The sequence below is a fragment of the Brachyistius frenatus genome, unplaced genomic scaffold (assembly GCF_029030835.1).
Source record: "Brachyistius frenatus isolate BFR_SWC_R1_liver_20210118 unplaced genomic scaffold, ASM2903083v1 Contig_129, whole genome shotgun sequence".
NCBI classification, from domain to species: domain Eukaryota; kingdom Metazoa; phylum Chordata; class Actinopteri; family Embiotocidae; genus Brachyistius; species Brachyistius frenatus.
Window position 1 is genome coordinate 799,074 of NW_027210728.1, and position 11,825 is coordinate 810,898.

Here is an 11,825-nt window from a genome sequence, read left to right on the forward strand (position 1 = left end):
AGTTATGAGTTACATGTGAAACATTCATCTTGTAACCTCTGAAGTAAAACAGCTTCAGAAAATGTGTAAATAAAACAAATAAAGAAAAAGTAGTGTCATTAATGGTACATTCGTGGCATTTTTCTTTTGCGGTGTTAAAATGGTTGTTGGTTGCAGCCTTATACTTCTTCTCATGTTGTGCACTGATACTTCTGATCCAAAAAAAACAACCTAAAAACTTAAAAACTAGATTGTGATTTGATTTTGAGGCCCGCAAAGTGACAATTAGGTCATCTAATTATGCAGATCCAGGTGACGTCCTACCCCCGGGGTCTTTACGGGCCCCTGGAGGCCCCCTGGACAGTTGCCTGCTCGACAACACAGCTCTGTTGTGACTCAGCAGATGGACCCTCAGAGGTTATCGGCTGCAGCTCCCGTCCCCCTCCTTCTCCCTCTTCCTGCCGCTGCCGAGACACTGTTAACTTGCACCAGGCCCCACCCCACCACCCGGGGCCCGGCCCACCGCCCGGGCCGCCCGGCCCACCACCCGGGGCCGCCCAGCCCACCGCCCGGGGGCCGCCCAGCCCACCGCCCGGGGGCCGCCCAGCGGAGCCGCTGGCCACGTCTCAACAGTCCGCTTTGCACACGAGCGGACGGAGGAGCTCATTTCTCCGAGCAGCTGCAGTCCGAGGACAGCGGGGAGGAGAGCCGAGCTCCGCGGGGGTGTAGGGACACAGAGAGCCGGCTGCGTCGCCAGTCACCACCGCCACCACCACACAGCTAAAGGTAAGATATCTTTACATAATTAAGGGGGAAATATAAATGAACAAACATCCCACGCTTCGCTTCTTTTCAGCTCGGACCGGTTTTGTTTTTTGGTGGTTCGTGTCGCGAGCTTTTTTCTTTTTTTTTTAACAACGGAACAAATGAAGCGACGCACTTCAGTAAATTTATCTTAAAAAAAAAAAAAAAAAAAAAAGCACATTAACTCACACAGAAACGTCCCTATCTTTTAACCAAACTGTTTAGTTTATGAAATATTCTTAATGTATGACCCCCTTGAAGACACAGGGGGCTCCAGAGCACCCCGTTAATCCCCTTTAAGCCAGCCTCGGTGTGGAGGACGAGCACCGCTGGGACACTTTACATTGCGTGACCTGATCAGGACTTGACAAATACGATGTCTTCATGATATTCACGTGGAGACATAATCAATTATCAATTCGTGTTTTGTCGTCTTGGTGTGAGCTAAGAACATATTTGATCATTTCAGTGCTTTCTTCAGACATAATACAAACTTAAATTTGTGCTTTCGCAGCTTTTATAACTCGTGAGTGTCTGTGCTTTAGATCTGAATTTATCTGATCTGAATGTTCTTAAAAGGTTATTATTTTTTTTTAAATTTCCACCTGAACAAACATCCCCAAACTTCAATACCAGCTGCGAAACTGTGACGCCACGATACACCAGCTTCGGCTCTTTCCATCAGAGAATTTAGAAATATAATCGGTCACTGTGTTCACCAGGTTGGAGTGAAATAAATTTTTAAAAAAAGAACTCGAACTGGGTGATTTGTTCTGTTCAGCCCTTCTTTTATCCGTCCTCAACAAGTCAGCTCAGACATGACGTGGCTCCACCTGGGAGAAATGCATAATGATTAAACCGCATGTGGGAAACGGCCGGAGGATGGACAACCCTTGGTGGTGCCGTTCACATTGACGTTGAGAGTCAAGGGTCCGACCCGCTTCGGGAGGTGGGTCAGAAAGGGAGTGTAAATAAAAGTCTTAAAACAACGAGTCAGTAAAAACGAAAACTTAGAATGAATCTGGAGTCCTCCTGCGGCGTCTCAGTCTGAAGCCCGACGACTTGACTTCCAATAAATCCTGTAAAGGAGGACGCGGTCGTGGTAACGTGAGCACACTGTGTACGAGGAGAGCAGCAGCCTAAATGTTTCCGTGTCAGTTACTCCCAACATAAAGGGTAGCCGTATCCCGGGGCAGATTTTTTTTTTTTTTTATAGTTTCTAGAGGGTATGTGTGAAAAGCTTCTCTAGTAATAAAAACAGGAATTTCTATTTGATTAAAAAAAAAAAAAAAAAGGTAAGTCAGCTGTAACTGTTCTGACTGAGAGTGCATGAATATTAGGAGGCAAAAGCTGAAGTAGTGGATGGATTGTTGAATTAGATAGAACAAAATATCAATTTATGAGCTGCAAATAATAGATTAAATGGACAGCTAAAAATAATGGGTAAACGGTTTAAATGGCTAAATGGAGGAATCAAATATATTACAGCTTTTACAAAATATGTCAAATGAGAGTCCCATATGATGATATAGACCTGATATCGACATACAGTATATTCCACAGCCTTAACCGAATGTAATGTAAATATTGGACAAATGGGCTTTTATAGAATTACTGGTGTTGAAAACCATTCAGTTTTTATTTAGTATTCAAGATGTTAGAAAAATTACTCGGAGGCTGTATTCAAAATCAAACATATCGGACATTTATTCTTGCAAGAAGGAGCAAATACATGTACACTCAAAGAAAGGTGTCCAGCATTGCTCGAAGTCCTTCCTCCGTAGTTCAGCTTTTATACAGTGTGACAAACAGTTGACAGTCACCCCCACTTCCTCTCGTATGTCCGGTTTTGTAGATATTAGCGAGTGAGGTCGTAGGTCACAAGATAAAGGTACAGAGACGTTGCAACTGAGACTATACAACCGTGTTGTGCAACAGATAGACAAACATTTGACAAGTATGACGGGTTCATTATTTTTCCATCACATGAAAAGAAAAATGTCAGTGTGTCATTCAATAAAAACGTCATAAAGAGCAGAGTTAGTAAGTAACTCAGGAGAATAACATCCGGCTGTCATCCTACTGTTTCATCTGAGTTATGTTACTTTGGCAGCAGTAACAGAAGTGATGTAAAACACAGAGAAGTGATTTAATGAAATACAAACAACAAACAGCTGTTGAAGGCCTGTTTTACATCTAAGTGGTAACAAACGGTCTAAAAGGCTGTTTTGTGTTTTATCCGACCTCTGACATTGTTACTTTTCGGTACAAGTGTTGGCTCGGTGTTCGGCACACTTAATTACAACGCCTTCAACCAAAAGTTGACGGAGTGAGAATCTTTCTTCATTGAAGAAGACTTCCCGGCTGAGTCGTTTATTTATCCTCCGAACACGGAGCTCCGTGCAGCTGCACGACATCCCGAAACAACCCCGAGACTCCGCGTCCGTGTTCCTTCAGGCAGACAGCCGAGTACAACCAGCTGCATGTTTTTATTTTTTTGTTGTTTTATTTATTTATTTATTTTGGGGAGGGGGGTAGATGCGTCCTCATAAATAAGCAGAACAACAAATGCTTGAGGCGTAACAGCTTGCAGCAGGTGGATTCTGGCGGCTCACTCTTTTATACACTCTTTACCACCAAGTGACCAAAATGCAGTCCAGCAGAGTGTCTTCTTCACCTCGGAGGACGGATCTGTTCCCAGATCAGCTTCAACACCAGAACGTTTGCACGTGTTGCTGCGTAAAAGGTTTGAATGGAGTTCATCCATTGGTCGTTGATTTCCAGTCGTTGTTCAGTGCGTTGTCTGGTGTATTCAGTCGTACGGTGTGTGTGTGTGTGTGTGTGTGTGTGTGTGTGTGTGTGTGTGTGTGTGTGTGTGTGTGTGTGTGTGTGTGTGTGTGTGTCTGTCTCCGTCCCGACCGTAGAGGACTAAAAACCTGCGCGGGTCTCTGGAAACGGTCTTTTATGTGTCGGAGACAGATCTCCAGGATGAAGGTATTTCACGTCATGATTTTCACATTTTCGAGTTGTCAATGACTTATTTCCCTTGTTTTCGCCGGTGCCAGGTAGTAATGCGTCACTGCGGCCAGATGGTGGCAGTAACGCACCCGAAAGCTGTTTTGCCAACTGACATGAAAGAACAGAAGAAAATAAGGAATTGCCACCAGGCTCCGGTAAAACGTTTGTGTCGCTACAAGATCAGAAACTACAATACAAAGAGGAGAAACAAGCAAAACGACTCTTCGAAATACGCTCTGAATTATTTGATTTTTTTCTTAAAAAAAAACAAACCAAAAAACTCAACCGCGTACACACACACACACACACACACACACACACACACACACACACACACACACACACACACACACACACACACACACACACACACACACACACACACACACACACACACGAATATAAAGAGATAGGCCGTTTGCTCGGTGTTGAGTGTGCTAGCTTTACCTCCATCGTTTTGCACAGCACCTCCTCTTTATTTGTTTTGAATTCGTGACCCATCCCTTACAATTGTAAGGTTGACGTTTCCATTTCCAGGTGTACTTCTGTTGCACCTTGCATGGCGGCTCTGTCGCCACGGGTTACTGGGATGCAAAAATAGTAGATCGCTCGGCTAAAAACAAAAGCGCTTCACAAGTGCAGATCATATGATAAATGTACCACAGCTTGGCGCAGTTACTTCCCCGAGTTTATGGGCTCGACAAAGGAGTTTTTCTATCTTTCTGTGTGGTTTCATTCGTCTTGTGTGTCAGCGAATATCTAATAGTATCTTCGCTCATGCCCATCCCTACTTTGAACCAGATCCAAATTGAAACCAACCCAGAGTACACGCATAACAAAAGGTGTGACGTTCGGATTGTTGTGGTTACGGTTGCTGAGAATTGAAACTGACTTTCTGCAATATTGAACTTCTGATAAAATGGTGATGTAACCTAAACGATAATCTGCTATCAGATGGCTGCATCACGGAGGGAATAAACACTTGCAGTACTAATATAAATGCCAATAGAAAACTCCTCAGACTCTTTCCGCAATGACCTCTGACCTTTTTAACCTCTCGTCTGGTTTCTGCGGTTCATCTGCCGCCTCCGTGACAACGCAAATTTGTGTTAGCGTTTCAAATGAGACGGCGCCTTCCTTTTTTGAGGATGGGAGGCCTCGTGGTGTTTTATTGGACCTGATACACCGGTTCTCCAGCATTGTTGTGGTGCAATATTAAACCTGCTTTGTATTTAAATTCCCTTTCATTTCCTCTGTCTGCAAAAGCTATTGGCAATTCAAAGTGGCCTAGATTTCAAGGAAAGAAAAAGGCATTTGAAAATGGCCATTACCTGGAACCAGTCCCTCTGAATACGAGCTGCACCCACTTAGAGAAATTAGAGTCTGGCAACACATGAGAACTGTCCGGGTTTGTGCCAAACAGTCATTTAGAAAGTTTGGGTCTTTGCAAGCTCTTTGGAAATGCAGCAACACCAGTTTGCTTTGACTTAATTTGGAGTTTGTAGCAATGATGTGATGGAGTTCAGAGTAAAACGTATTATTGACAAAGACTGCGAGTGTCTGTGTGTTGGTCATGGGATGGACTGGCGACCATGTCGATCTGTTCTCGTATTAGCCCGAGTTCAGTTGGGGATCAGCTCCAGACCTCTCGCGGCCCTGCTCAGGATAAAGCGGGTACAGATGATGGATGAACAGAATAAAAATCGTGCAGTGTACGTTTGTTTTTTGTTTTTTTGTTTTTTTTTAAATGACTTTACAACCCTTATGATAGAATTAAGAGTCAGAGAGATATATGGAGCACAGTGCATAAGCAGACAGGAAAGACCAGACAGGAAAACGCGCATCTGGGTAAATTTAAAATGCATGATGGCCGTCCGATTTTCTGCTGCCGCACTGAAACGCTGGCGGGAAGAGGAGCATCTTTAGAGTCCCTGTTCTGGATTTTTGTTGTTGTTGTTGTTGTTGTTTTGTTTTGTTTCGTGCTTAAACATTGTTCAGGCTGTTTCAAACCTTTTGTTGTAACACCACAGAGAGCATCTCGTTGTTTATAATCTGTTGTATCTCAGCCGCTGGAACTTTTATGACTCATCGGCTGTGAGTGCAGCACTTCATGCAAAATGTTACAAGGCATTTTGAGGTCTCTATGATGCAGTGTAGTTCAGCAGCAGCGCTGCCTTCGCTTACACCCTAAATAAACTGATGAGAGTCACATTTTGCATCCACAGTTGAAAGCCTTGAACAGATCTCTCTGTTGGGACAGTCAATCAAAGGTATTAGAAAGCCAGACCAATTATGATTTACTATAAAGTCAAAGAGACGCATCATAAAATACTTTTTAATTATCAAAATCTGTAATGAAGTTAAGCGTCTAACACCCACATTAAGTTCATCTCTGATTCCCAACATGTTTAAGACTTTAGACTTTATTAATTGGCAGTGTTATTGTTCATTTTTGTTCGATGACTTATTTATTCGTATAAAAACGGCGGATCACGCACCGAACTGTGTTCCAGTGACGCTGCCAATGTGTTGTGTAAAAGGGTTTTTATAGTTGAGAGGATGATGAGGTTAAACCTTAATGACTAACAACATTATAGAGGGTTTGATGGAAACAGACGAATGTGAACTGGATTGCGATGGGAACAATAGCAGCTGTAGAAGTGAGAGACTGAATGACGGAAAGAAGAGGGGGGGGTGGTGGTACCTGTCAGGAAGTTTGGTGTTTACCTTCGTATCCCGAGGGTCTGACGGTGAGGAGCTCCTGTCGGGACTTGTTCAAAAAGCACAACACATTATGTCACGCTCACATGGATCCCCTCAGGCAGCACGGAGGTTGATCTCCCACCGGCAACTTTGAACGATACTCTTACACACAACAGTGTCTTTTTGCTTTTCACTGATTTGTGAATGAAATAATTGAGCACCTCAAAATGTTTTGCCAGAAACTTTGATGCAGTTTTATTTATATAACACGAAAGCGAGGCAAATGTCATCTCAGGGCACTTTAAATGGTGAATAATGACACTGCCAAAGGAAAGTGTGTACAATGTGAAAAGTATCGGACCAAGTACAGAGCCCTGTGGAACTCCTTGACTAACTCTTGTTTGTTTGGAAGACTAATGGTGGACATGAAGAAATTGGCCTCTATCTGATAAATATGATCGAAACCAGCCTAGTTCACTTCCTCTAATCCCAATGGTATGTTCCAGTCTCTGTAATATAATGTTGGTCAAATGCAGCACTGAGATCCAGCAGGACAAAAATAGAGATGAGTCCGTTGTCTGAGGCAATGCAAGGGGTCAACGGTACCTTTCACCGCGGCTGTTTCTGAGCTATGATGCACCCTAAAGCCTTCATATCACTGAATATGCAAAAACATCACGGCATTAAAACATGAGGATCACATTATTCTCGGCGGTAAATATCCATATTTCCTTTCTACTTTACTACTGTCATTTGATGCACATGTGGATGGTTCACTGCTGGACTTTATGTGCCTTTATGTCCTCAGGGGATGAGCTGATAACCCCGCTGACCTCGATGCGCTGGCTTTTGAAACATAAATGGCATTAAAGTTAACAGTAGCTGACAGGGCAGAGTTCAAGTTTGTAAATGGTTGTTTCCTTTTCCAGGACTTCATGTCTAAAAAATGTGTCATCCATTATTTTAAGGTATGCTCAGTGACAGATTAAAAAATATCAGTTTTGGTTGCATATTCCTTTAAAATATATACGTGCAGTTTATCATTTAATCATTGATTCATATATTTTTCTCAGGTTTTTGGAGCTGTTTTGGTGGTCGGGGGGCAAATATTTGACTAAAAACTACATTTTCACATTGGACTATTATCATTACAATATTTATTTAAAAACACACAAGTGTAATAATAATGATCACCAAACATTGGTAAAACAAAGCTTATAGTGAAGCTGTGAAAAAAAACAAAAAAACAACAACACTTGGGTGCTATAATTCATACAGGTTCATTCAGATTTTAAAAAAAAATTAAAATAAATACAAGACATTAAATTCTGTGTCAGACACATTCTGGATCATTTTAAACTATATCTTTATGACGTAATTATAAACTGAGCAAACTGAAGATGAAGTTGACGTTCAGTTGAAAGCTCCAGAAAAACATCAGTAAGCTGACTACTAAGATTTGCAGTTTAATACATTTTCATAAAGAAAAGATTCTCTTAAATACCATAAAAGTCATGTTGTATCTGACGGTGACGTCCGTCCACCTAACAGGATATCACATGTGTACGGTGCTTCCTCCGAGTACCTACATTAGATAAGAGAGCAATAATAGAGTCATAACTGCTACTGGAGTTATTTCAACATTTGTTGCACATCAGTAAAATGCTTCCGGTAAACTAATTACAGAAGCTCCTCCTGTGTTTTTAAATGATTCAGATCGGATCACATGAAGTGAAGAGTCGTGATTGTGAAGGATGCTCCGTCACCTCCTTTTGTCACGCGTCTTACTTCCTCCTCGTCTTCTCATCTTGCCTTTTCCTTCTCTGACTGGTTCTTTCCGGTCAGACACTCACGTTTCAAGTGGAGGTTTGATACACTTGTTCAAACAGGAAGTCAAAATTCCTGCACGGAGAAACGGGGACCTCCACTGGAGAAGGTTCCTGTGGACGTCTAGAAGCCGTAATGCAGGAAATGCAAAGGCAGGTATGAAGTTAAACTCTGCATGGATCTGACTAAAATTACAATATATTAACTTGACATCCAACAAAAAATGAACTTCCACGGCCGCTGACATTTCCATAAACGTCAGCAACTTGTAAAATGTGTTTTCACGCAGTGAATCACAACATTTCTTTGTTTGATTGGGATAAAAAAAAAAATATTAAAAACGATCATCAGTGCTATCAACAAAACACATTTATTTTTATTTCTGCTTTTGTGCAGCTATTTCTTACCCCTTGCCTTCATTACAGTTTGCATTAGTGGTGTGAAGTAAATTCGTCTGTGAAACCACTGACCCGATGATCTTAAGCAACGGGGTAGGAGGGAGGGAGGGAGGGAGGGAGGGAAGGAAGGAAGGAAGGAGGGGAGTCCATTTGTTCAGCTGCTGCTACGAGCTGATCTGCAGGGGGAGTTGTGGAAACGTGCAGGTGTCCGGCCTAATATTTCTTCCTCTGTCTTCTCTGCAGCGGACCGACACACAGCTCCACACGGGACGATAAAGAAGAAGCTCCACGCCAGGCAGCCGACCCGGAGCCATGATGCCCCGCTGCAGAGTGAACCTCGGCACCATGATCTTTCTGGTCATCCTGCAAGGGGCGGCGGTGGTGCTGTTCTGCGGCTGGTACGTCCAGCTCAGCCCCTGCGGCGCCGCCCCCTCCAGCGGCAAAGTCCACGTTCTGCTGCTGTCGTCGTGGCGATCGGGCTCGTCCTTCCTGGGTCAGGTGTTCAGCCAGCACCCGTCCGTCTTCTACCTGATGGAGCCCGCCTGGCACGTGTGGACCAGGCTGGAGAAGCGCAGCGCGCGGACGATGCGGATGGCCGTGCGCGACCTGCTGCGGAGCGTCTTCCAGTGCGACCTCTCCGTGATGGAGGCCTACCTGCCGGAGAACCACAACGTGTCCGCCCTGTTCATGTGGAGCCACAGCCGAGCGCTGTGCTCGCCGCCGGCCTGTCCCCTCACGCCACGCAACCAGTTCAGCAACCAGACCCTCTGCATGCAGCGGTGCAACGCTCGCGGCCTCCAGCGGGTGCAGGAGGCCTGCGGCACCTACAGTCACGTGGTGTTAAAGGAAGTGCGATTTTTCGAGCTGGAATCCCTTTACCCGCTTCTGCAGGACCCGAGCTTAGACCTCCGCATCATCCACCTGGTCCGAGACCCGCGGGCGGTGGTGCGCTCCAGGGAGGAGTCCGCCAAGGCCTTCGTGAGCGATAACGCCGTCGTCCTGGAGCAGAGGAACGTACCGCCGTCCGAGGTGCAGTTCCAAGTCATGCAGGAGATCTGCCGCAGCCACGTGCGCATCAACGAGAGGGCCGTCATGAAGCCGCCGCCGTTCCTCAAAGGCCGCTACAAAATGGTTCGCTACGAGGACCTGGCGCGCAACCCGCTCGAGGAGATAACCGCCATGTACGACTTCGTGGGCCTGGAGATGAGCGCGCAGCTGCAGGAGTGGGTCTACTCGGTGACGCACGGGAAAGGAAAAGGCACCAAGAAAGAGGCCTTCAAAATCACCTCGCGAAACGCCGCCGACGTGTCGCAGGCGTGGCGCACCGTGCTGCCGCACAGCAAGGTCAAGCGCATCCAGGAGCTGTGCAAAGGGGCCATGTCGCTGCTCGGCTACCGGACGGTGAGCAGCGACAAGGAGCAGAAGAGGCTGGACATCGACCTGCTGGTGCCCCGGGAGCCGTATCAGTTCAGCTGGTTGCCGGCGAAAATAACAGCAGTCAAGTGAGAGTTAGAAGCCGTAGGACAAAGACGTCGCCGGCGAGAGAGACTACGCAGTCCGTTTCTGTACTTTGCTCCCGGTGCGAGGCTGAACCGGGTACCGCAGACCGATCGATCCGCTGAACCGACGGGGGGGGGGAACACTGGCACGACGCTCGGGGAGGCACAGCGGCATTATCTGAAACACAAACAGAGTAGTTGGTGCGAGGGCGAAATTTTGGGATATTTGAAACTAAACTGGGAAGCAAACCGAACATCTGCTGACGTTCTGAGCTCCACATCAGCAGCCACACCTGGCAAAGGTGTAAAACACAAACCAGTCACTAGATTTTATAATCAGCGTTAGTCTACGTTCACGGTGTTCGTGTACCAGCTGTGGTCGTAAATTTGCATGCGCTCACATGCAAATAATGCTCCTGGAAAACAAAGAGAGAATTTGACGGATGAGCACATCGTCTGTTACATGGAGCTTTTCTAAAGAAGCAGCAATGAGAGTAGCTTTCCACTTCGTCTGCACAATTTGTGCTCGGTGCAGCCGTTCTGGTGGCGACAGGAAGTCTGAACGAATCCATTTCATGCAACATTAAAGTCACCAAAAGAGTCCGTGTTTGCGGTTCTGATGTTTTGTTCAGCTGCTGCCATGAAAACAACGTCAACTCTTCTACTTTTGATTCCGTAGTGTTTTTTTGTTTTTTTTAAACCGAGCATCGTGCCAGTGTCCCCGTCAGGCCTGATCTGTGATGAGGAGGAGGAGGAGGAGGAGGAGGAGGATGGGGTTGTGGTGGGGGGGACGGTAATGTCACTGAGATGGGATGTTTGTTCACGGTATGGATCTTCATCCGGGACGGTCGGGAAGCACGTTTCCATTGTCAGCCAGAAAACAGCTTCACTCCTCGCTGCAGCAGCCGGTGGATTTATCACCACGTCATTTTACATTTCTCTGTTTGATGCTTCATCATCGCTCGCGTTAACTTCACTGCACTGTGGAGAAACTGAGGCAGACACAAAGAAGCCCGAGTTATGTTTATTTACCTCCGTGAATATAGAAAATATTGGATGGGGAAAAAAAAAAAGAATTTGCTGTATTGTACAGAAACCTGCCTCAATATGAATAAATCTTTGGCTCCATTTGACAGAGACACCGAGAGACAGACAGGAAAGGAAGACAAACAAAGTAGGAGACGTGCAGTAAAGGTCTGACTCTGCTCTGGTACGTTTCCAATACCCTCCAACTCTTTTAACGCGTACATTTGGTTCCCACATGTCAAATTAATGTGCACACGGTGTACTCTGCAATATAAGGGAGGTGGAAGACGCTTTTTCTTCTTTCTTTTTTTTTTAAAGGGGAAATTCCGATTTTTGTTATTAGTCTGTTTTATCTGAAGGCAGCTGGTTTTGTGTGAAGCTCTTGAAGACGTTTCTCTTCCCATCCGAAAGGCTTCTTCGGGTCAAACTGACTGTCGGGGAGTTTAACCTCTTATGGCGTCATTAAGAGCCGTGAAACGTCTTCAAGGAACTCAAGCGAGTCCAGTCGCCTTCAAATTACACTTAGATAAAAAACAAACATTTTAAACGTTTGTTTTTCAGTCTGACTGAA

At 45.2% G+C, this 11,825-nt stretch overlaps 1 protein-coding gene across 2 annotated transcripts; it reads left to right on the forward strand.

The window, feature by feature from the left end:
* The first annotated feature begins 626 nt into the window (after positions 1 to 626).
* chst6 (carbohydrate sulfotransferase 6) lies at positions 627 to 10,973 on the forward strand. 2 transcript variants are annotated; one of them, XM_069714314.1, is made up of 2 exons: positions 627 to 765; positions 8,973 to 10,973. In XM_069714314.1, exon 2 carries the CDS (start codon positions 9,042 to 9,044, stop codon positions 10,233 to 10,235), a length of 1,194 nt encoding a protein of 397 aa, XP_069570415.1. In that variant the 5' UTR covers positions 627 to 765; positions 8,973 to 9,041; the 3' UTR covers positions 10,236 to 10,973. The 2 variants fall into 2 exon arrangements, with proteins under 2 accessions (XP_069570415.1, XP_069570416.1); XM_069714315.1 differs by lacking the exon at positions 627 to 765 and adding an exon at positions 3,450 to 3,529.
* The last annotated feature ends 852 nt before the right edge of the window (positions 10,974 to 11,825 follow it).